The sequence below is a fragment of the Pseudochaenichthys georgianus genome, chromosome 12 (assembly GCF_902827115.2).
Source record: "Pseudochaenichthys georgianus chromosome 12, fPseGeo1.2, whole genome shotgun sequence".
Classification (NCBI taxonomy): domain Eukaryota; kingdom Metazoa; phylum Chordata; class Actinopteri; order Perciformes; family Channichthyidae; genus Pseudochaenichthys; species Pseudochaenichthys georgianus.
The window spans coordinates 29,262,291-29,285,942 of record NC_047514.1 but is presented as its reverse complement, the minus strand read 5'-3'; the positions used below and the strand labels follow the sequence as shown (position 1 = coordinate 29,285,942).

Here is a 23,652-nt window from a genome sequence, read left to right as displayed (position 1 = left end):
AAAATCTGAAAATCTGATGACACAGCCCCTATCCATCTCTAAGGGAGTGCCACAAGGCTCTATTCTAGCACCCATCCTATTCTCAATATATATAAATGACATGGAGAAATCAGTGGGCAACTCCTCTATCCACCTATATGCTGATGACACGATTCTGTACACTGCTGGCCCTTCCCCGGATACTGTCCTGACAACTCTTCAGGATAGTTTTCAGAGAATCCAGTCACATCTCTCTGCCCTTGGCCTGGTCCTGAACACCACTAAAACCAAGATCATGTGGTTTGGCCGCAGTGGTGCCTCCCAAACTGGCACTATTGTGACCGCCGATGGCCGGGACCTCGAAATAGTTAAATCCTATAAATACCTTGGATTTTGGATTGACAGTAATCTGTCATTCAAAGAACATCTCTCCAAAATTCAGATCAAGGTCAAAGCTAGACACAGCTTTCTATACAGGAATCGCTCCTCATTCACTTCATCTGCTAAACTCTCTCTGGTCCAGATGACTGTCCTTCCTCTGTTCGACTACGGTGATACCATCTACCGCTCGGCGTGTAAAGGAGCTCTCGATCATTTGGACGTTCTGTATCACTCCGCCATCCGCTTTGCCACCAATGCCCCCTACAGGACACACCACTGTGACCTGTACTCTCTGGCTAACTGGCCCTCTCTTGAGACCAGACGCAACATCCACTGGCTGATGTTTGTTTACAAAACACTCCTAGGCCTCACTCCCTTCTACCTCACACAATTACTGCAACTCCGCACACCCCCAACGCACAACACCCGGTCAGCTACAAGCATCCTGCTAAAGATCCCCAAAGCCCATACATCCTTTGGCCGCTCCGCCTTTCAGTTTGCAGCGGCAGATAGCTGGAATACCGTTCAAAAAACATTAAAAATGAAAACCTTTGTCTCCCCCCGCACCTTCAATGTCACTATTGTTGACACCCTGGTGCACACATGTAGCTGCTTTGCCTGATGCTGATTTTAATGACTGATTGAACCACAGCAATATTGTTTTAGAGTTTTTATATGTTTAACTGCTATGCCTGTCATCTTTGCTCTACGTGTTTGTGTTGTCTCCTGGGTTCTGTAGTGCCCGGAGTGTGTCTTTTTATTTCCTCCCAAACCCCATCCCCTCAGGAAGCCTTTGCCTCCTGTCAGGTCATCATTGTAAATAAGAATTTGTTCTTAATTGATCTTCCTGGATAAATAAAGGTTCTACTACTACTACTACTACTACTACTACTACATCTTGAATGCTTGAATTACATGTCTGAGAGTAAAAAAATACACATGACTGGTCAAAAATCATTCATGGTCTGATCCAAGAAGCTCTGTGAAACTGTGATGCTTTGCAGATACTTTATTACACAAATAACATATATACTCAAAATATTACTCTTGCAGCAAAAAGTAGGGTGTCAACATTAAAATCTGATTGCTCACACGTAACTGCAACATCGGAATTGCAATTTCTAGGATATGCAATTCAAACAATATACAAATATAATATATATGGATAGAAATGGAAATATTTCATCAGGGTCTAAGTATACTAGATGAATTCTAAGAATAGGCAATGAAAGATCGAATGTAGTAAAACCATAGAAAACAGAATTAAACTGAACAGTGTATATCCATCATATTTGTGTTTTCTCTCTTTTTTTATTTTTAGAGGTGTGCACTGTGAACTTGTTTTATTAATTCATTTTTGCATTGCGACTCAAGCACTTGATTCACACAAAGAAGTACTTGGAATGTTGCCATTACGTTTGAAATAACATGTATTTTGCCATCTTCTTGGTGTTCTATTCATGTCCATACATTTTGAAACGTGATCAATTCATAATTTTTTATTTCACGGTAACTATGATTTAAAACATTTGAGAAACTATTGCAGTCTGAAGCGTGCCTTTCAACAGACCGCTGCAAAAAGCTTCACAAGAAACAAAAAATCACACAGCCGACAAAGAGCAATTCATATCCAGATTAACATCCACCGTACGAACACGTGTTTCCTGTTTTAGCCCGTTTGCATCACAGCATTTCACTCACGGCTTACCATTTAGCAAATGACGAAGCTTAAAACCTTTATTTCCACAAATGTAACAAAAAAAAACAAACAGCTGATGTGGTTCCATGTATGTGTGTAGCCACACACACACACACACACACACACACACACACACACACACACACACACACACACACACACACACACACACACACACACACACACACACACACACACACACACACACACACACACACACACACACACACACACACACACACACACACACACACACACACACACACACACACACACACACACACACACACACACACACATCAATATAATACAAGCTCAAAAAGCAGCAGCTGTTTTAATCCCATAATGCATTTTGTGATGGCACAGAGAAGGCAGAACATTCAACACTCCGAACTGGACCCTGGACAAAATTCTAACGGAGATGAAGAGAGTAATATGAGTGGTGGTCAAACGAAAGCAAAAATGGTGAGCTCAAGAAAATACAGCAAAAGTTATCTTTTGTTTGGATTGACTTTCACCGGGGATCCTGATGCACCGACTCCGTTATGCTTGGTGTCTCGGGAAAAGCTTAACAACAGTGTCGTGGTCCCAAGCGAGCTTTTCAGGCATGACTGCTATACAAACTAAAAACAGAGAGAGACTGCGAGCTGTTGAGGAAGAGCTTTGTGTGCCTTTCTCCAGTTCCTGCCAGGATATCAGCTTTGTGTTCATCTAAACACTCCCAGGCTTCACACCTCAGTGTGAGTATAAATACATTGAGAGACTATTGACTAATTGTCATTGTAAATGTGTCATTGTGTTACACTTTTGGTTGGTGGTGGGACTCAAGATTTCTTTAATGTAAAAAATGTGCCCTGGCTCAACAAATGAAAAACACTGGCTTAAGCCATTGGGAGATTTGGTCTTGTTTTAAGGCTGGATCTAAGGCCACATCATTAGAGCTGTGCTAATGGTTTTACTCGCAAGTTTGATTTGGGGAAAACAATCTTTCATAGTGAAATGTGTGCAATGAATTACCAAGACCATGCTTTATCAAGACCACGATTAAATTACATTAATGTTTAAATTATCTTTATATACAGCACATGTTTAAATATATAAATAATAAGATTGGCAGCTTTACAACGGTTAGACACGTGATGAAAAGCATACACTCAGCACTGTAAGCAGGAGCTTGGTGACTGGCCAAAGGGTCTAAGAGGGGGGGTGAGGCGGCGGCAGAGCGGAGTACTCCTCGTTCTCCGAGTCGCTGCTGTCAACATCGTGTCTGTCCTGGTCGCTGCCCTCAGTGCTCAGCTGGTCGAAGCCCTGGCGACTGTAACCCTTATGCGACGCAAAGAAGTTCCCCAGGTTCAGACTGCCCACAGCTTTACCTGAACACACGGGCAAACAAAATCACCAACCACCAAATGATGAACAGTTTCACAAATACAAATGATTCCTTCTCGTGGAGTATTAGGGATGATGTTCAGGTTATAAACTATTATTTACAGCTGATGGGAAAAAAGGCACTATTTTGAAAACTAAAGAAAGTCTTATTATTTCTAGAGGAAATAGACAGAAGACGGACAGGAAGTTAACACCAAAGGGACACAGTAACCCCTAGTTTCCACGGGGTCCATCTGCGGCGCGTTGTGGCTGCGCCGCGGCGTCCGCAAGGATCGCGGCCACTCTAGTCAATGGGTGCCATTCCACCAGACGCGCTGCGTTACGGCTCAGAAGCGTCCCAGAAGCGTCTCGCCGCTGGGCTCCGCTCGAAATAGGATTGAAGTCTATTTTTTGACGCGACGCAACCGTAAGGTAATGTCGGGCAGGCAGGAATTCGAACGTTCAGAGCATATATAGCATATATATATATATATATATATATAAACACAGTTATACACACACACACAAACTCATTTTGCAGACCCTATCCCTCCGTAGTCGTTCAAGTAGGAGGAGAAATGCCAGCGTTCTCCTCCGGTTTACAGGCACTGTGTCAATTATATATATAGAATAATTATGATGATTTTACCACTAAAATACAGCAACACATCTTTGAGTCATGTCGTTTATAACTGGAATATTACAATTATTATTAACTTTGTCTGTACAAAGTAGTCTGTCCAGGAAATATGCTCAAATCAACTGAAACTGCGAGCCGGCAGGCAAGACGCTTCTGAAACGCGCCCGGTAGGGTATATGACGCCGGAGGAGGCCGGACCAAAACCGCGGCGCAGCCGTTACGCGACACAGACGGAGCCAGTGGAAACTAGGGGTAAGACTGGTTCATGGAAGTTTCAGTAAACCAAAATAATTGAAACCCTACGGAGAACTTTGATGTAGGCTGATTAAGCAAAATGTACCTATTTGATTGATTTTGCTAACTTCTAACTTAACTTATGAGGCAATATACCTAACCTCTAGTGAGGGGCCCAGCCCTTCGTATGTTTTCACCCCTGGCCTAGATGCTTAGAAGGCATTTGATAGAGTTGATTTGCATCAATTTGTTTTATACAAATCATAAATCAATAATAAGAGTTAATGGTCATTGTTCTGATTTGTTTAATGTAGAGGGGTGTGAGGCAGGGCAAATTAATGTCACAGCTTGTTTTCGCACTCAGCATTGAACCCTTAGCAGAGGCTATACGCCTAAATATAAAGATTCAAGGAATAGTGGATATGGGAGGGTTAATATACTAAATAGCCCTTTTTGCGGATGACATTTAGCTTTTTATAAAACACTCACTCCCCTCATATTATTTGGAAGGATGGAGACGATAAGAATGAACCTGCTTCCATGATTACTCCTCCTATTTCAATCTCTTCCTGTGGGAATTCCAACCTCCATCTTCAACATGTTAAGTAAGTTAATTTCTACATTTATTTGGTAGAATAAGTGACCCAGAGTAAGACTTAAACTCTTTCTTCCTACCTAATGATAAGGGAGGCTTGGGCTTGCCACATTTAAAACATTTTAAATGGGCTGCTCAGTTAACTGAAATAGTGGCCTGGATTAGAAAATTCAAGAAACAGGATGGGCACAGATAGAGCAAAATGCAACCAAGGGTGTGACATTATCAGCTTTGTCTTTTATTGATATTAAATATATTAACAAGATGCAAATGTAAAGATAAGGCATACTCTAGTTGTGGATAATGTCATGAGCCATGCTGATTGTAGGCAATATAGGGTTCCCTCCTTTGACAAGGGATTGAGGATGTAAAGGATGGGCCGATAGATGTCTTATCACAATGAATCAAATATTTAGTAGAACAGATGTCAAAACCGTTTCCCAATTTCAGGAGTAATTTGGGCTTCCATCAAATGATATGTACAGGTACCTCTGCATAAGACACTATATTATGAGCCGCAAAGAGAGGCAGACAGCAAAGATCCAAACAATATACAGGTACATCTCAATACATTTGATTATCATTGAAAAGTTTATTCATTTAAGTATTTCCATTTAAAAAGTGAAACTCATTTATCATCTGAATTCATTTCACACAAAGTTAATTATTTAAATTGTTTATTTGTTTTAATCTTGATGATTACGGCTTACAGCTAATGAATACCCAAAATTCTATTTTTCAGAACATTTGAATATTACATGATGCCAACAATAAAACAGAAATGTCGGCCTTCTGAAAAGTATGTTCATGTTTCTGCTCTCAGTAATTAGTTGGTTTTGCACAAATGAGTGCATCCATGCGGTGTGACATGTGGGGGATCAGCCTGTGGCTCTACTGAGGTGTGATGGAGGCCCAGGTTGCTTCAATAGCAGCCGTCAGCTCGTCTGCATTATTGGGTCTCGTGTCTCTCCTCTTCCTCTTGACAATAGTCCATAGATTCTCTATAGGGTTCAGGTCATGGGAGGTTTCTGGCCAATGAAGACCAGTAACTCCAAGGTCATTAAACCAGTTGCTGGTACTTTTGGCAATGTGGGCAGGTGCCAAGTCCTGCTGGAAAATGAAATCAGCATCTCCATGAAGCTTGTCAGAAGAAGGAAGCATGAAGTGCTCTAACATTTCCTGGCAGACGGCTGTGTTGACTTTGAACTTAATAAAACCCAGTGGACCAACACCAGCAGATGACATGGCTCCCCAAACTGTGGAAACTTCACAGTGGACTTCAAGCATCTTGGATTATGTGCATCTCCACTCCACAGACTCTGAGACCTTTATGGCCCCTACACACGGCGGCGTGCGTTGCCACTTCAACGCTTCTGCCCATTCACTTTGAATGGGGTGACGTCACGATTCGCCGAACTGCATTGTGGGAGCAAAGCGTAGCTTCTCTCGCGGTGCTCGCTGCAAAAGTAGAGCAATGTTCTACGTCAGCCAATATAATCATATGCCAGTACAAGCTCTAGGCAAGGCAAGGCAAGTTTATTTATATAGCACCTTTCAACACAAGGCAATTCAAGGTGCTTTACAAAAATGAAAGACATTCAGAAAAAGGCATTTAAAAACAGTAAAAGATAATAAATGACATTAAAAGAAAAAACCATGAATAAAAAGTTACAGTGCATTAAGATATGAATAGTTCACACAGAAGTTCCACTTTACTGATGAACACAACGGCTCAGTTTCAATTAAAATTAAAAGCAGCGGCAAAAAGAAAAGTCTTCTTGCTGGACTTAAAAGTAGTAAGAGTTGCAGCGGACCTGCAGGTTTCTGGGAGTTTGTTCCAGATATTTGGAGCATAATAACTGAATGCTGTTTCTCCATGTTTAGTTCTGACTCTGGGGACAGAAAGCTGACCAGTCCCTGAAGACCTGAGAGATCTGGATGGTTCATCATTTAGCAGGAGGTCAGTAATGTATTTTGGGCCTAAACCATTCAGTGCTTTATAAACCAGCAGCAGTATTTTGAAATCTATTCTTTGACACACAGGAAGCCAGTGTAAAGACTTCAGAACAGGAGTGATGTGATCCACTTTCTTAGTGTTAGTGAGGACTCGAGCAGCGGCGTTCTGAATCAGCTGCAGCTTCCTAATAGATGTTGTAGTGAGACCTGTGAAGACACCATTGCAGTAGTCCAGTCTACTGAAGATAAAAGCATGGACAAGTTTTTCCAAATCCTGCTGTGATATTAGTCTTTTAATCCTAGATATATTCTTTAGGTGATAGTAGGCTGATTTAGTAACTGTTTTAATGTGACTGTTGAAACTCAGGTCAGAGTCCATGACTACACCTAGATTTCTGGCTTTATCTGTTGTTTTGAACATTGCAGACTGAAGCTCAGCGCTAACTTTTAAACGTTCTGCCTTGGCTCCAAAAACCATTACCTCAGTTTTATCTTTGTTTAATTGGAGAAAGTTCTGACACATCCAGTCATTGATTTGTTCAATGCACTTACTCAGTGTTTGAATTGGAGCATCGTCTCCTGGTGAAATGGTTATGTAAGTTTGTGTGTCATCCGCATAGCTATGGAAACTTATTTTGTTGTTTTTCATTATCCGAGCCAGTGGTAGCATGTAGATGTTAAAGAGAAGAGGCCCCAAGATGGAGCCTTGAGAAACCCCACATGTCATATTTGTCAACTCAGATTTGTATTTACCTATATAAACATGTTTCTGTCCTTTAAGTAGGATTCAAACCAATTTAGAACTGTTTCCGAAAGTCCCACCCAGTTTTCCAGTCGGTCTAGTTGCTGTGGTCAACAGTGTCAAACGCAGCACTGAGATCTAATAATACTAACACTGAAGTTCTGCCACTGTCTGTGTTTAAGTGGATGTCATTGAAGACCTTTACAAGAGCAGTCTCAGTGCTGTGGTTTGGACGAAAGCCTGACTGGAACACATCGAAACAGTTATTTAAATGCAATAAATTACTCAACTGTTGAAAAACAACTTCTTCAATGATTTTACCTGGAAATGGCAGGTTTGATATGGGCCTGTAATTGTTCATTACTGAAGCGTCTAGATTATTCTTTTTTTAAGAGCGGTTTAATGACTGCAGTTTTCAGGGCCTGTGGAAAAACACCTGAGTGAAGAGACTTGTTTACTATATGAAGTAGTTCTGAGGCCATGCAAGGAAAAACATTTTTGAAAAATCCTGTTGGAATAATATCAAAGCAGCAGGAGGAGGATTTCAGAAGTTGTATAATGTCCTCTAGGTTTTTATCATTAATCTGATGGAATTGTGTCATGGTGTTTGAATTGATATTAGGTGGACACAGAGACAAAACATTTGCTGTTCCTGATGCAGAGGCACTGACTGCTTGTCTGATTTTCTGAATGTTGTCAGTGAAGGAGGCAAATTCATTGCACGCCCTGGTGGATAGAAATTCAGAGGCTACTGACACTGGGGGGTTAGTTAGTCTGTCGACGGTAGCGAACAAGGCACGTGCGTTGTTTTTGGAAATGATATCAGAGAAGAAAGCCTGTCGGGAAAATTTCAATTCCAAATTATAAAGGCCAAGTCTCTCTTTATAGATTTCAAAGTGCACCTGGAGATTTGTTTTTCGCCAGCTGCATTCAGCTTTTCGACACTCTTTTTTCTCTGTTCTCACGGTCATGGCCTTTCTCCATGGAGATATTTTCTTCCCAGTCACTTCCTTTACCCTAGTTGGAGCAATGGCATCTATAACATTTTTAATTTTTGAATTAAAATGATCTACTAGCTCATTTACTGAGGTGTTAGCAGGGGCAAGTGTGGAAGAAACATTCTGAGTAAACATTTCCCTTGTGTTTTCAGTTAAATATCGCTTTGTGGTTACCTCTTTTTGAAAAAAATTTGAACAGAAATAGAGCTCTCAAAGAAAACACAGGAATTGTCAGAGAGTGAAACATCAGTCACCACAACCTTAGAGATATTCAGACCCTTTCAGATAATTAAGTCCAGAGTGTGCCCCTTATTGTGCGTGGGCTCCGTCACATGCTGAGTCAGTCCATAGCTATCAAGAATAGTGCTGCGTACCGGTACGCCGAACCGGTACTGGACTTGTAAAAAGTTTCGGTTCAAGTCCGGTTAAAACCGGAACGTCAGGAACCGGTACTTGGACTCGCAAAAAAACTAGCACTTACGTATATTCTGGTGTCTGTGGTTATTTAAACATTCCCTGATAAACGTTATTCAGCGTCAATAAATGAGTGCTAATCCCAGTGTGCTCAGTGTACAACATCACATGTCATTTCACCTTCGATTTACGGTTTGAAAACGTAGAATTTCGCCACATGCTAATGCTAACCGGAAGTGAAGAATTTTCAGAATAAAAGTTTTAAGTTAATAGTGTGAACTTTCGGTTTTTTCAGAATAAAAGTGATTTAAATTAGTGTTTTTAATTCAAAATTACGCCATATCAACATTGATTTGAATTTCTAACAGTATGTATTGTAGAGTTGTAGAAAATACATGGTGCACAGACAGTACAGTACACTCTGACTGTACAGTCACTAGAGTGTAGCCTATACTGTATATTAGGTGTGTAACAGTGTGATGCGTATAGTCTACTCTACACTCTACCTTTCAGCAACGTTTTAGGGATTTAGGCTCAGTCAGCTCAGGGACTGTTTGGTTACTTTAGTTTGGTAAATGAAATAAATGTTTGAACTTTGTAGTAGTTCACTGTAGTTGCTGTCATAAGTCATTTGTAGACTAAGTGGCACATTTGTACTTTGTAGAGAAATGTAGACACAAGTTGGAAGGGAGCACAATAAACCTGATGAGTTTGAATTTGAGTTGATTATGAATTAATTTTCAATTGATAATTAGCTCACAATAAGTTCACTTTAGTTACTCACACCACTTGACACAAGCCATGGGTTCAGGTCCGGACTTATAAGTCCGGACCTGAACCTGAACCTCTGGACTTGAGTCCGGACCTGAACCTGAATGTGAGTCCAGGTACGCAGCACTAATCAAGAACACACAACAGTTCTTTAGCCAATCAAACCGCGTGCTTGTGTGTCTGGGGCGGGAGATTCATGTGATTGGTTGTTGGTCGAGTTTCAGCCCCCCCCCCGCAGGCAAGCGACAACGCACGCCACGCCGTGTGTAGGGGCCGTTATTCTGTGTGACTGGCGAAGCCAAACAGAGTATATTATTCACATACTTATCTCATCTTATTCTCCTTCTTCTGCCACAAATGTTGTCATGCTACTCGCCCGGCAGCGTTGACACGAAACACACAAAAAACACATAAAAAAATGCGGAATGACCGGGATCGGGTTGCTTTGTCTTTTATAAGAGATTCGCTAAGCCGTTTTCATGCAAATCACAGAAAAACTGCGATCATTTGTCCCATAGGACTGAATGGGAAATCCATTTGAACAGAGCTCAAACACACTCCACTTTGACCCCATACAGATTCCGCATTCTTTAACGAAGAACAACAATGACAAGTTTAAACGGTTCTCGAGACTATGGACTTTATTAGACTACTTGGATATTTTTTGATAGCTAGTACGGTTCTGACGTAGCTTACGTTTTGTGAACATTTCACACGGTTTCACATTTTATAATGGGTGTGTATGGGAGAGCTTGTTAAGACTTAGAGTGGGTGACATCATGGCTAGAGGGGAGAGGAGCTGTAAAATCTCAAGAGATTTTGTTCCAACTGGCCACAATTTTCACTCTTCGTACATAATTTGGTCGTTAACCTCTTAAGCCCCGAGCCTGTTTTTCAGGTTTCAGGCTCGAAAAGGCCACTAACACAACAAAGACTATATCTTCACTTCTAAAAGGGGTAAATTAATATTTAATAAACTATGAATATTTTATATCCATATAACGGGAAAAAACTCATTTAACTGATCTTTTTCATTTTTCTTTAAAAAAAAAAAAAACACACAATGCTAACAGTGAGCCTCTGAATTAGCCCGAGCGAAAAATGCGAACCTATTACTGCACCGAAAATCACTGCTAGCTGCCTTATTACTTATCCTAGCTGCACATCCAACACATTGTTTATGATCGTAAAGACACAGAATCTAACGGTGCCCACCTCAATACTGAAAGATACAAACTCGCGACGTTATCAACAAAAACGTACATCAAAACAAGTGGCGCTAGGTACTAACATGCGCTAGGCTAACATGGCTTACCTTCCCCTTTGTCTGGTCTTCAATGGCATTTAAACGATAAAAACGATGATGTAGTTAATCCATAGGTTAATATCCAATGTGGCTGTGTACCCTTTGAAATGTTCTGATAATCTATAAGCAATAACACTGCAATTCCGTTATCTGCTTTCCGCTCAGTGCTCCGTGTGCTCTGGGTCCTGCTGCAATTCCTGCTTCCTTACGTAGTAAACAATAAGTAAAGTCTGCTGCGTAATGTTCTTACGCTGGCTGGCATTCTTTATACTTTACGCAGGACCATATCTCTGGAACCCATTGGTCGATTTGGGTGATTTGCACCTTTTTCTTAACCATTACATTAACTTTATTATCTTTTACTGTTTTTAAATGCCTTTGTCCGAATGTCTTTCATTTTTGTAAAGCACCTTGAATTGCCTTCTGTTGAAAGGTGCTATATAAATACATTTGCCTTGCCTTGCCTTTGGACCACTGAGCAACAGACCAGTTCCATTTGTCCTTAGCCCAGGTAAGACGCTTCTGAAAATGTCTCTGGTTCAGGAGTGACTGGACACGAGGAATGCGACACTTGTAGCCCTGGAGACGTCTGTGCGTGGTGGCTCTTCATGCACTGACTCCAGCCTCAGCCCACTCATTGTGATTTTTGAATGGCTTTTGCTTGACAATCCTCCCAAGTCTGCGGTTCAAGGCTTTTATTAGTCATACGTACATAGCTACAGTGTAGTTATGACGATGAAAACCTTAGGTCACAGGCTCCTCCAGCACAGCAGCGCACCACAATAAAACAGAAGAAAATAGTGCAAGTAAATACAAAAAAGAAAATAGTAAAATAGTGCAATAAGAGTATATATACAAGTGATTAGAATATGATATATTAGATAAATAATTTGTAAGTTGCAGCCAGATGAATGTTATGGATGTTGTTTCAAAAGTTCAGGTGTTTAATAGTCTTCTGGCCTGTGGGATGAAACTGTCCCTGAGTCTGGTGGTTTTAGACCTGATGCTGCGGTACCGCCTGCCAGACGGCAGCAGACAGAACAGTTTGTGGCTGGGGTGATGGGGGTCTTTTGTAATCCTGAGGGCTTTCTTCCTGAACCGCTGGGAGTAGAGGTCCTCCATGCTCCGTCCTGGTCCTGGTGCTGTGCAGTTTTCACCACCCTCTGTAGAGTCTTACGATTGAGGCCGGGCAGCTGCCGTACCAGGCCGTGATGCTCTCACTGGTGCCTGTAGAAGTTGCAGAGTATCCTGGAGTCCATGTTGATCAACTCTGTTGCTTGTGGACTATGACAGTCTTCTGGAAAACTGTCAGGTCTGCAGTCTTCCCTGTGATTGTGTAGCCTACTGAACCAGTTGAGATACCATTTAAAGGCTCAGGAAACCTTTGAAGGTGTTTTGAGTTGATTAGCTGAGTCTACAATATGGAATCTTGAAATGTTCTGAGAAACTGAATTTTGGGTTTTCCTGAGCTGTAAGCCATCATCATCAAGATTAAAACAAATAAATACTTGAAATAATTCACTTTGTGTGAAATGAAGTTTCACTTTTTAAATAGAAATACTAAAAATGAATCAAAGATATTCTAATATATTGAGATGTACCTGTAGAGGAATACTTAATCAGGATTGCAGAAAAATGCTTCACAACTAAAAAGCATCTATATCATAAGAGAATCATGGCGGAAGCCTCCCAATATACCTGGAACGTTAACGAGAAATGGGAAATACAACTACATTTTACAATCTAGGGTGAAGTGTGGGAAGACTTGTGTGCTGGCAGCCATAAAGGAATGAATAGTCAGTAATGGAAATAATTTGATTGGAAGCTGAAAATCAGGAATTTAACACTCATTTCATAATTTCTAAGTATGAACAAGGACCATTGGTTGCGTTATGCTGGATGAAATTTTGAAAAATAGGGGACACTATACATATTATTTGGGACTGCTCAGCAATTGAAAGATTTTGGAAATCGGTTAAAGAGGACATTTAAATTATACTTGAAGCGCCTGTCCCAGTAGATCCAATGTTGTTCTTACTTGGAGCTAGATGTACAGAGACATACAATATAGACAGACAGAGGTACAACTTACGGATACTCTTATTGATCGCCAAGAAGATAATAACTGTGAACTGGAAGGACGCAAAACCTCCGACAATAATTCAGTGAAAGCACAGACTTAAACAGGTTTACCCAATGGAAAAGATGACTGCAAGTCTACAAATACAAATGGACTCCTTTACCCAAAGTTGGAATGGTGTTGAAAGATACCTGGTTGTCTCACTAGCTGATAAGGATAGTTCGAACTAAACTGTGTTAAAGATTAATAATATGGGAACTGTCTGGTCTTTGTACAAATATAAATTATTTTGTATTATTATTAGTATTTATTTTGTCTCTCTGTATTTATGTATTTCTTTATATTCCTTTGTATTTCATTTACATTATAAAATGATTTGCTGTACTCTGTTTTTTCATGTAACTGTGGGTCATCTGAATGGAAAGTTCTATGTCACGATGTCTTGTGATATACAAAGAAAAAAAAAAGAAAGAAAAAAAAAGAAAGAAAAGAAATGTAGTATTCAGTATTTCTGAATTGAAATATTCTGAATATAATTAGAACATGGGAATCCTGCCCAGGTCAAATACAATATTACGTGTGTAAAAGGTTCTATTTTAGTTATCATTAATGACTTACCTCTTATTTTCCCCCAGATTCCTCCCACAGAGCTGGGTTCGGATTTCACCTCACATCGGTCTGCAGACAAAAAATATTGTATTCTATGATATTGATCTATGAGCGGAATTTAATATTAAGAGCACCAAAGACAACAGAGCAATGTGTCCTGTTTTAAAATGGTATTATTATAACGTTTTATCTTTGTACACTTTTCCAACAATGACTTTAACATGAGATTCAAACACCCAGTCAAGATGTGTGCTTTTTTTGTCCTCTCAGTGGGCACACTCTGCTCAAACTGACATGTGCTTTGTTAGGATTTGTCTGTGTTTGTATTTTTCGTGTCCTTTTCTATCTTTGGGTTTCCTATTTTATTTTGTAAAGTGTTCACCCCCGTTTCCTGCCTGTTTGCTTTCTGTCGGTTTCCCTCTCTGATTACCCAATTGTGTTCACCTGGTACCTATGTGTTTTCTCCTCCCTCCTCACCTGTCTTGTGTTTATGTGATTAGTCCTGGGTGTATTTAAGTTCTGGGTTTTCTGTCTCTCTTTGTCGGGTTGTCTTGTGTATTGGCTTGTCCTCGGTGAGTGTTCTGTTCTGTATTTGTCAGCATAGCCTTGGAATAAAGGAATTATTTTTACTTTAATCTGCATTTGGGTCCTACCTGCTTCACACACCGTAACATTACAACCCGACCTCAAATATGGGCCCAGCAGATCCTTTTGAGCAGGAATTATTGGATTTTACTTTTTCTTTGGCTACCTGCTCTGATCAATGGATAGGAGCGGTCAGGGTTCAGCAGCGAGATGCTGCTCTGGCAGAAGCAGTCCACCTTACACTGAGGAATCAAAGTTTGGTGAAATTCTTACCTGCCAGGCTTTTGGATTACCTCACAATTTGTTTTCCCAGTCCTGACAGACCCAGGTCTCCTAACTCCTGTTTTGACACCACACGCATCGGTGTGGTCCGTCTGGCGTCAGCCCTGCTTCTCACCCAGTGTTTGCTACTGTCCAGGAGCCATTCGCTGGTACTCGTCTGGCCTTTGGAGGTCCACGGAGCCTCCAAACGGCTCCTAAAGGAAGGGGTCGCAAGGCCAGGTTGGCAGCACGAGCCCAAAGGGACAGGGTTCCAGAACCAGTTCAGCCCCAAGCAGTCATGGTTCCGTGCCCCAGTACCATCCCACATAGCCATGGTACCGTGCTCCAGTACCACCCCACACAGCCATGGATCCGTGTTCCGGTTCCCTGCCCAGCAGCCATGGTTCCGGCTCCAGTGCCGGTCCCATCAGCCATGGTCCCTGCTCCGGAACCGGACTTTACAGCCATGGTTCCGGCCCTGGTTCCGGCCTTAGCAACCATGGTTACAGCCCCAGTTCCGGCCCCAGTCCTGGTCCCAGCTGCCATAGTCCCTACTCAATTCCTTTCTCAAGTCCTTCCTCTAGTCACTTCCCTAGTCCCTTCTCCAGTCCCCCCTTTAGTCACCTCTCTAGTCCCTCCTCTGGTCCCTTCCCGAGCCCCTCCTCTAGTCTCTCCTCAAGTCCCTTCCCAAGTCCCTTCCCAAGTCCCTTCCCAAGTCCCATCTCCAGTTCCCTCTCGAGTCCCCTCTCCAGTCCCCTCTCGAGTCACCTCTCAAGTTCCATCTCTAGTCCCGCCTCTAGTCAATTCCCTAGTCCCATCTCTAGTCACTTCTCGAGTTCCCTCCTCGAGTCCCTCCTCGAGTCCCTCCTCTAGTCCCTTCTCGAGTCCCCTCTCTAGTTCCCTCTCAAGTGCCCTCCTCTAGTCCCTCCTCTAGGCCCTCCTCTAGTCTCTCCTCTAGTCCCCTCTCGAGTTCCCTCCTCTAGTCCCTCCTTTAGTCCCTCCTCGAGTCCCCTCTCTAGTTTCCCTCTCGAGTCTCCTCTCAAGTTTCGTTCTCTAGTTCCTCCTCTGGTCCCTCCTCTAGTCCCCTCTGTAGTCCCTCCTCAGATCACTTTCCTAGTCCCTTCTCTAGTCCCATCTCAAGTCCCTACTGAAGTGCTGTTGGAGGTCCCGCAGACTACTCTTTTGCCGGGGGTCCTGCCAACCCCAGGTCCTGTGCCGTTGGAGGTCCCGCAGACTGCTCTTTTGCCGGGGGTCCTGCCAACTCCATGTCCTGTCCCGTTGGGGGTCCCGCCGACTGCTCTCCTGCCGGGGGTCCTGCCAACCCTGTGTCCTGTCCCGTTGGAGGTCCCGCCGCCTACTCTCCTGCCGGGGGGCCTGCCAGCTCCTTGTCCTGTCTCGTTGGTGGTCCCGCCGACTGCTCTCCTGCCGGGGGTCCTGCCAACTCTTAGTCCTGTGCCGTTGGAGGCCCCGCCGACTACTCTCCTGCCGGGGGTCCTGCCAACCCTTTGACCTGTCCCGTTGGGGGTCCCGCTGTCTACTCTCCTGCCGGGGGTCCTGCCAACCCTTTGTCCTGTGCCGTTGGAGGCCCCGCCGACTGCTCTCCTGCCGGGGGTCCTGCCGAGGCCTGTCCCACCAGCTCCGACACCGGGTCCTGCCCGGCCTCCGGCACTGTCCCGTCAGCGCCTTCCTGCCCGGCCTGCGGAGCTGTCTGGTCTTCGCCCTCGAGCCCGGCCCCCTGGGTGCAGCGGTCCTCGCCCTCGGGCCCGGCCCCCTGACTCTTCCTGCCGCTGCCTTCGCCCCTCCATGGTCCCCACCTTGGACTCTGTCTTGCCCCCGGGCCGTCCGCCCGAGTCCCCCTTTTTGGACTCCGCCTTACCCCCGGGCCGTCCGCCCGAGACCCCTTCCTGGTCCTCTGCCTTGCCCCCGGGCCGTCCGCCCGAATCCCCCTTTTTGGACTCTGCCTTACCCCCGGGCCGGCCGTCCGCCCGAGACCCCTTCCTGGTCCTCTGCCTTGCCCCCGGGCCGTCCGCCCGAGACCCCTTCCTGGTCCTCTGCCGTGCCCCTGGGCGGTCAGTTCAGTCCCGTCCTCCTGACCCCCTCCTCCCACCCTGGTGGCTTAGTGATGCGAGGTCAGAACAGTTTGCCATCAGCAGGGAGATCTCAGAATCCTATCAGCTGACACATCTAGGATGGGTTGTTGCATCTGCATTATCCAGAATGAAAGCAGAGAAACTTCCAGCAATATTCCAGGCTGGGCAGGATACAACTCACTGTTGTCTGAAAGCCTTCCCTTGACACAGGTTGGAGCCTTGCCACTATTGCCAGAGGTGGCACACGAGTGGTCAACTCTGTTGACTATAATCATGCAAGCAAATTAGCTGAGGAAGTTGGCAGTTGGGGAAGATCACCCCACAGTCATTACCTTTGACATGGCCCTCTATGAGAAGGTGGTGCAGCTCCTAGATGCCAGACCTGACCTGAAACAGATGGTTGTTCCCAGACTGGGTGAGCTGCATGTCGTCATGGCTGCCCTCAGAGCTCTTGGTGCCTCCATGGAGAACTCGGGTATAGATGATGCCTGGATGGAAGCAGATGTGTATGGTCCTGCCACAACAAGGCAAATCCTGAAATGCACACACTACAAGCGAGCTCTCCATGCCCACATCTACTCGTATGTAGCACTCTATGAAATGGCTCTGGAGGAGTTCTTCAAGGACAACCCACAACTGAAATATGTGTGCCTGAAGGCAACAGAGGGAGTAGAAGCTGCCTGCTCGGAGGGTAAAGACATCAAGGCTGAATCTGTGAAGCAAGTCAACAGGACCCTCCTGGAAGCCACTGCTGAAGTCATCACAGCATTCCAAGAATGGGAGGAACAAAAATCCCAGCATGCAATGTTCAAGGCCATGATGAGCTACCTACATCGGGTGGCAACAATCTTGTTCTTCGTAGCAGCAACTCGGAATGCTGACCTTGAAGCACTGAGCAAGCTGTTTTTTTCCATGGATCGCATCAAGTACAAAAGACTCTGGCCAAGATACATCGCAGACATGCATGATTGAGGATCAATCACCCTCAGACCTGGGAGGAACTACACGCAGGTAATATATCCGTCACCAAGAGTGTCATTCCCTTTGTGTCTGTTGGGGCAGACCACGCATGCGAACATCTGAAGAAGCTGATGAAGATTCGCTCTGGGATTATTGGCATCTCTAACAATGCCAATGCCAGACAGAGATTTTTCATGGTCACACCAGAACTTTCACGTCTGTCGAAAGAGTTCAAGAGTCAATTTGACATGGAAGCTGACAGAAGCACAGAGCACCATGAGCTTGGGCCAAGTGCAGCCAAGAGGGCAGGGCGCATGGTACAATCGACAAGATCAAGGCAGTCATACTCAGTCATGGAAACCCCTTTACCACTGAAGGTGACAAGCTGTACAATGTAATCACACTTGCCTACATACCAGATGAGTATGTACCACAGATCTTGAATGCTGATGTCACTGGCCAGAAGTTGTATGAAGACTACGTGTCAGAGCAGATCAATGGAGATGTCAGCCTCTGGGCCCCTGTGAAGAAAGTGAACAATAAGATGTTCCTGTCTGGGAACAAGAAGATTACAGTGAAACTCAGAGACAATACAGTGGATCTGAAGGAGACCAAGGACCTGTTTGCAAGGCTGATGGTACTTGCCAGGTCAAACCGAGACATAAACCAGAAAGAGGCCATAGGAAACTATGAATTTACTCTAACACCAAGGGCACTGTTTGCTTCTAATGGAACAATCCTGCCATGCCATGACAAGTCCAAGTTAATCAGTCTCCTTGAGAAGCTGACAAGAGAAGATGTGCCCCATGAAGACCATCAGCTGCCTCAAACTGGAAGTACTACCCACCAAGATGCAATGGATACAGGATTCATAGACACCACATCAACTGATCAGCCAAGTCGAAAGATAGCACTGGTGGACGGCATGGTGCTTGTCAGAGGCTGAGCAAAAAACCAGCAACTGTAGTGACAGTCAAGGATCTGAGTGGCTGCTTCAATGACAGACTGATGTCACTAACAAGAGACTATGATGAAATCATCCTTGTGTTCGACACATACAGGACAGATTCTCTGAAGAGTGCAACCAGAGATAAACGAAGACAAGGAAAAGCTATCCAGTACCAAGTCAGAGATGACACCAACATCAAACATATCCCACTGAGCAGGTTCCTCTCTCATGACCAGACGAAGGCCGATCTGACTGATTATCTTGCAGCCAAAATTCTAGAATACAACAGGGGATCCTCCAAGCTGATCATCACGTCAGCTTCTGGGAACACTAGGAGCAACAAAGACCTGCTCTTTGAAGAAAATAACCACGAAGAAGCAGACACGCTGCTGATCCACCAGGCTGTGCTGGCATCACACCGAAACCCAGCTGATGCACAGTTGATGTTCTTCTCACCAGATACAGACATTCTAGTGCTAGTCACAGCAAACTATGATCTCTTGCTGAAGAACACATCGATTTCGATGGCCTCTGGTGTTGTGCAGATTGAACCACTGTGGCGAGCTCTAGGTAAAGAAAGAGCAAAGGCATTGCCAGCTTTCCATGCATTCACTGGGGCCGACAACACAGGCAGATTCTCCCGCATAGGCAAGGCAACCTGGCTGCAGATCTATTTAAAAGCAGACGAAGATATTATCAATGCTCTGCAGATGCTTTTGGATGAAGCAGAAGTGGCGGAAGGAATGCTGTCCACTCTAGCTTCCTTTGTATGTGCAGCCTACTCACCCAAGGGTATCAACATAAAGACAATCCCTGAACTACGATGGCATCTCTTCTGCAAACACAGGGCAGAGAGTGACAAGCTCCCTCCAATACTTGGAGCGCTGAAGCAGCATATTTTGAGGGTCCATGTCCAAACCAGGGTATGGGCACAGGCAGCCATTGTTCTTCAGGATCCGCAGCTGGACCCCCTGCACAATGGGTACTTCAGAGACTCGGATGGCATGAAACCAACAACCACAGAGGTCCTCCCAGCCCCAAAGGCCATCATTGAGATGGTCCAATGCAGATGTAAATCTAATTGTTCATCTGGAAGATGTTCGTGCAGAGCTAATGACTTAGCCTGTACTGATATGTGTCATTGCAGTAGCCAGTGCGACGATGATTCCCATGCCGTGATGGATGAAAGTGTTGATGATGATAGTGATGATGATGCATAGATGTGTATACATTTAGATGTCTAAGAAGGTTGCTTATTTTCTGTGGACACAAAATATGCATGTCACGATGATACTGAAGTTCACAATTTTAAACTCAGTTTAATCAGTTATTGTCAATTATCTGTTAAGTCCTCAATAAAGGTTATGTTAACATGCAATTTAGTGAGTTCTACCTCATTATTGTTGGCACCATTGGATTCCTTGATCCTGAAAATGTGGGTTTAGCAGTTAAAATCAATGTTCTAGCTTATTTAGAAGTCAAGATATTACAAAACCTACATTTTACGGCGGCCATTTTGGAAATTCCAAAATGGCCGCCATATAAACACCTGGGCAAATGGAAACATGGATTTTCTGAATCCTTATACAATATCCTTTCCAAAAATGTATAGTATTGCAAATCCCCACAAAAATCCCACAAAAGTATATAGTGAACCTGACTATATGCTGGACATTGGAACAGTACTTCGGCGGCACTCGATGACGTAGTATGCTTGAAATAGTTGCTCTGGAACAGCTTTACTCGACATTGAGAAACACCCACTGTTTTTCCTCCAGCAGATGAAGAGTCCAGTGGAGAGCAGCAGCAGCAGAGGGACGAGCAGCAGGGTGGTGATGATGGCTGGCAGAACAGCCTGCCCCCTGCTGGGCTGAGCTGCACTCTTCTTCTTCTCTGCTGCTTCTGTGTAGGCTTCATGCCGAGCCACAGTTTGCTTCTCTTGGACGGCTGCTGCCTTCGACATGTTGTGCTCCGGCCTCAGTTTAGTTTGGAAAAACGTCTCGATTTCTATTTAGAGAGAAAGTATGTTAATAACAGGGTTTCATTGATGCCTGATTTCAGGCCCTCTTATTATCATTACAGCATTAAAACTGTAACATTTAAAAATACACACCTTCAAGTTCTTGAACCTCGATTCCAGCTTTCTTGACAGACCGATGTAACTCTGAAAAATGAAGATGGAAAAAAATGTAGGTATTTGTTAAATCCAGTAGTGGAATAAGACTGCACAGTTTAATAACATAGAACATATAATTGGAGGATGAATCCCACACAGTGAAAGTTGGTCTCTGCATTTAACCCATCCTAGTACTAGGAGCAGTGGGCAGCTATTGTACAGCGCCCGGGGAGGTAGACAGGTAGACAGTTCATCTGCAGAGCCACTACAACTAATATTTCATATTAGAAAAAAACGATGCATCGTGAATCGGTTAAACATCGGTACAGATGCGTTAAGATTAAAATCTGTTGAGCTAAAAAATGAATTGCAATGCAATTTTTTTAACGGCACAGGGCTTGAACTCATTTTGATTTGATTAGCTGGAACAGCAGTCTGGACATGATTGAACACAGGGGTAGCCAACACGGTGCCCGCGGGCACTCAGTCGCCCGCAGGGGCAACGTGAGTCATATAATAATGTTAAAATGTGCTAAATATATATGTAACCCAAATGTCCCGTAGCCTCTCTGAACACCATGGGACTCTGCGTTGTGTTTGTTATTGGTGATGGGATGTTATGCAGAGGGGTGGAAAACAGGACACAGCAGATCGGATTGCGGTGGAGACGCTGAGTAGCGATTTATTCTTCACAATGGCAGCTCTTCTGACACACCTTTTGCGGAGTGAATATAAACATTCGCCCATTAGCTACATGCTAACCAATACAATAACCAAATGAACAGACAAAACATAAACATCTCACTCCCAAACATACACAAACGGGTAAATAAACATTTAAACTAACCCATTAATTAAATAAATGGAATGTTTGGACGTTTTTAACATAATAATGTGTACAATTATTTGCCGCCATTAACACTGTTCACCTTTTGCGGAGTGAATATAAACATTAGCGCCAAGATGGCGGCCGCACCCAGAACAACAAGAGAAATACGGTGTCCCACAATGGACAAAAAACAACAATTTGCTGCGCAACAGCAACACCTAGTGGCCTGTCAAGGCTGTTACCTTACATATACTCTGCAAAAAAAAAAAAAAAGAGGAGTAAAAGTGGCCCCCGACTTGTTTTATTTTTTGAAAGTAGCCCTCACCCTAAAAAAGGTTGGTGACCCCTGATCTAGAACAACAACTTGCCGTGGCAGCTGCTTTCCTCAGTGCAGACGTCCGACGAAATGCCCGTGAAATCGACACACTGGATAACTCGGACATCTGTGATGCCGAGACATCCCGTTTGTGTCACACCCACTTTTAAATGTTTTGTACGCAAGCCGTCCTCTCCACGGAGGAGCACACATTCTCTGTGTGTGTGTGTGTGTGGCACGAGCGCATTTTATGACAGTGAGCAAACGAGAGAGCGCGCACCAGTTACTGGGATTGTTGTTACTTGTTAGCTTCTGGTGCTAGCTGCGCTAACGGGTATAAAGAGCAGTTAATACAACAAGGTGGAGGGAGAGCTCTCTCCTGTCAGACTGATAACTACAGCACAGTGAGTTAAAGGACTCTCTGAGTGGGTCTCAAATTGTTTGGTCATTTATGTAAACAAATATTTCTAATGCACACCTTTATCTATTTAATATAGTTGTAAAAAACAAGGTGAGAAATCATTCCAATGTGTAGGACAGTAAATAAATAACAAATACAGTTTAAAAGGGGAGTGATTAGTAAAATACCCATAAATAAAAATACATTTGTGGAATTTTGGTGTGTGATTTGTTTTCAAAATCCAATTATGTATCTTTTTGTTATTTAACCTGTTAAACCCCAAGCCTGTTTTTCAGGTCTCAGACTCGAAGATGACATTCCCAGAACAAATGACTATATCTTCACTTCTAAAAGGGGTCAATTAATAATCTTTTTTCTCAAAGCAATGATAAACCTGTAAGTTGGATGTAGAAAAGTCAGAATCAATATAGATGTTTTTATAAGTAAATTCAGATTGAACACAGTAAAAAAAAAAAAGACTACTAGTGAAAACCACCATTGAATGATGGGATAGTAGACAAAAAGCTTTAGGAATCCAAACTATAACATATAATAAGTACCCTGTACAGGGCCGGCCCTAGACTGTTGGGGGCCCTAAGCGAGCTTTGGCTTGGGGGCCCCCCTCACTCTAGCACGTTCTCACTACGCACAACACGGAACCAACCTTTGTCTTATGATGTTAGCATAAGCACACATATTGTATAAATAAGCATGTAAACACCGTGGACCTAACTTCCTCTAGGGGGGTCCGGGGGCATGCTTCCCCGGGAAGATTCTTTTTTTAAATATTGATGTTAAATGCATCAATCCGGCGCACTTTGAGAGCAACATTAAGAGATCTATGGATACATCTCTCGACACCCATATGAACCAGAACTGTAAACATATTTTTCTTTATGGATATTTTACAAATAACTTAAACTGTATTCTTGTTTTGTCATATAGTACTGTAGTACTGTTTTTCATTTATTCTCTCTGGCTGTCCATATCTCACATAGAAACTAGCTGTCAATAGGAATATCATTCAGAAGAATTATAATTTCTTGCAAAATCTGTCACAAAAAGAGGTTGCACATTTAAATTCAGGTGTTGTTATGGCAACGTCAGTGGCCAAACAGCCACATTTACTGCTGCAAATACGTTCAAACATGCTGTCGACACGTAAAGCAGTAGCAACTATGCCACCATTTCAGCTGACTTTTTCTCAGAAATACTGCCACATAACATCCATATATTTCAGTGCTAGGTTGATGCTTAGCTATGCTAACTATGAAACACTTTAACTGACAGGACTCCGGATCAACTGTGTACTGTAAGGTAGCTTCTAGCTTCATGTCGAACAGTAAGTCAACATTTCCCAGAGAGCTTTCTTTG

At 43.5% G+C, this 23,652-nt stretch overlaps 1 protein-coding gene across 3 annotated transcripts in view; it reads right to left on the bottom strand.

The window, feature by feature from the left end:
• Positions 1 to 2,282: 2,282 nt before the first annotated feature.
• pam (peptidylglycine alpha-amidating monooxygenase) overlaps positions 2,283 to 23,652 on the bottom strand; it is a 108,046-nt gene continuing 86,676 nt past the window's right edge. The window contains exons 21-24 of one of the 3 annotated variants that reach the window (XM_034095540.2): positions 20,731 to 20,781; positions 20,382 to 20,624; positions 13,782 to 13,841; positions 2,283 to 3,432 (exon numbers count right to left, since the gene is read on the bottom strand). In XM_034095540.2, coding sequence (XP_033951431.1) covers positions 3,254 to 3,432; positions 13,782 to 13,841; positions 20,382 to 20,624; positions 20,731 to 20,781 — 533 coding nt within the window. In that variant the 3' untranslated portion in view covers positions 2,283 to 3,253. Of the gene's footprint in view, positions 3,433 to 5,131; positions 6,355 to 13,781; positions 13,842 to 20,381; positions 20,625 to 20,730; positions 20,782 to 23,652 lie in introns of those variants that run through there. The other 2 variants (XM_071205069.1, XM_034095541.2) reach the window with 2 other exon arrangements.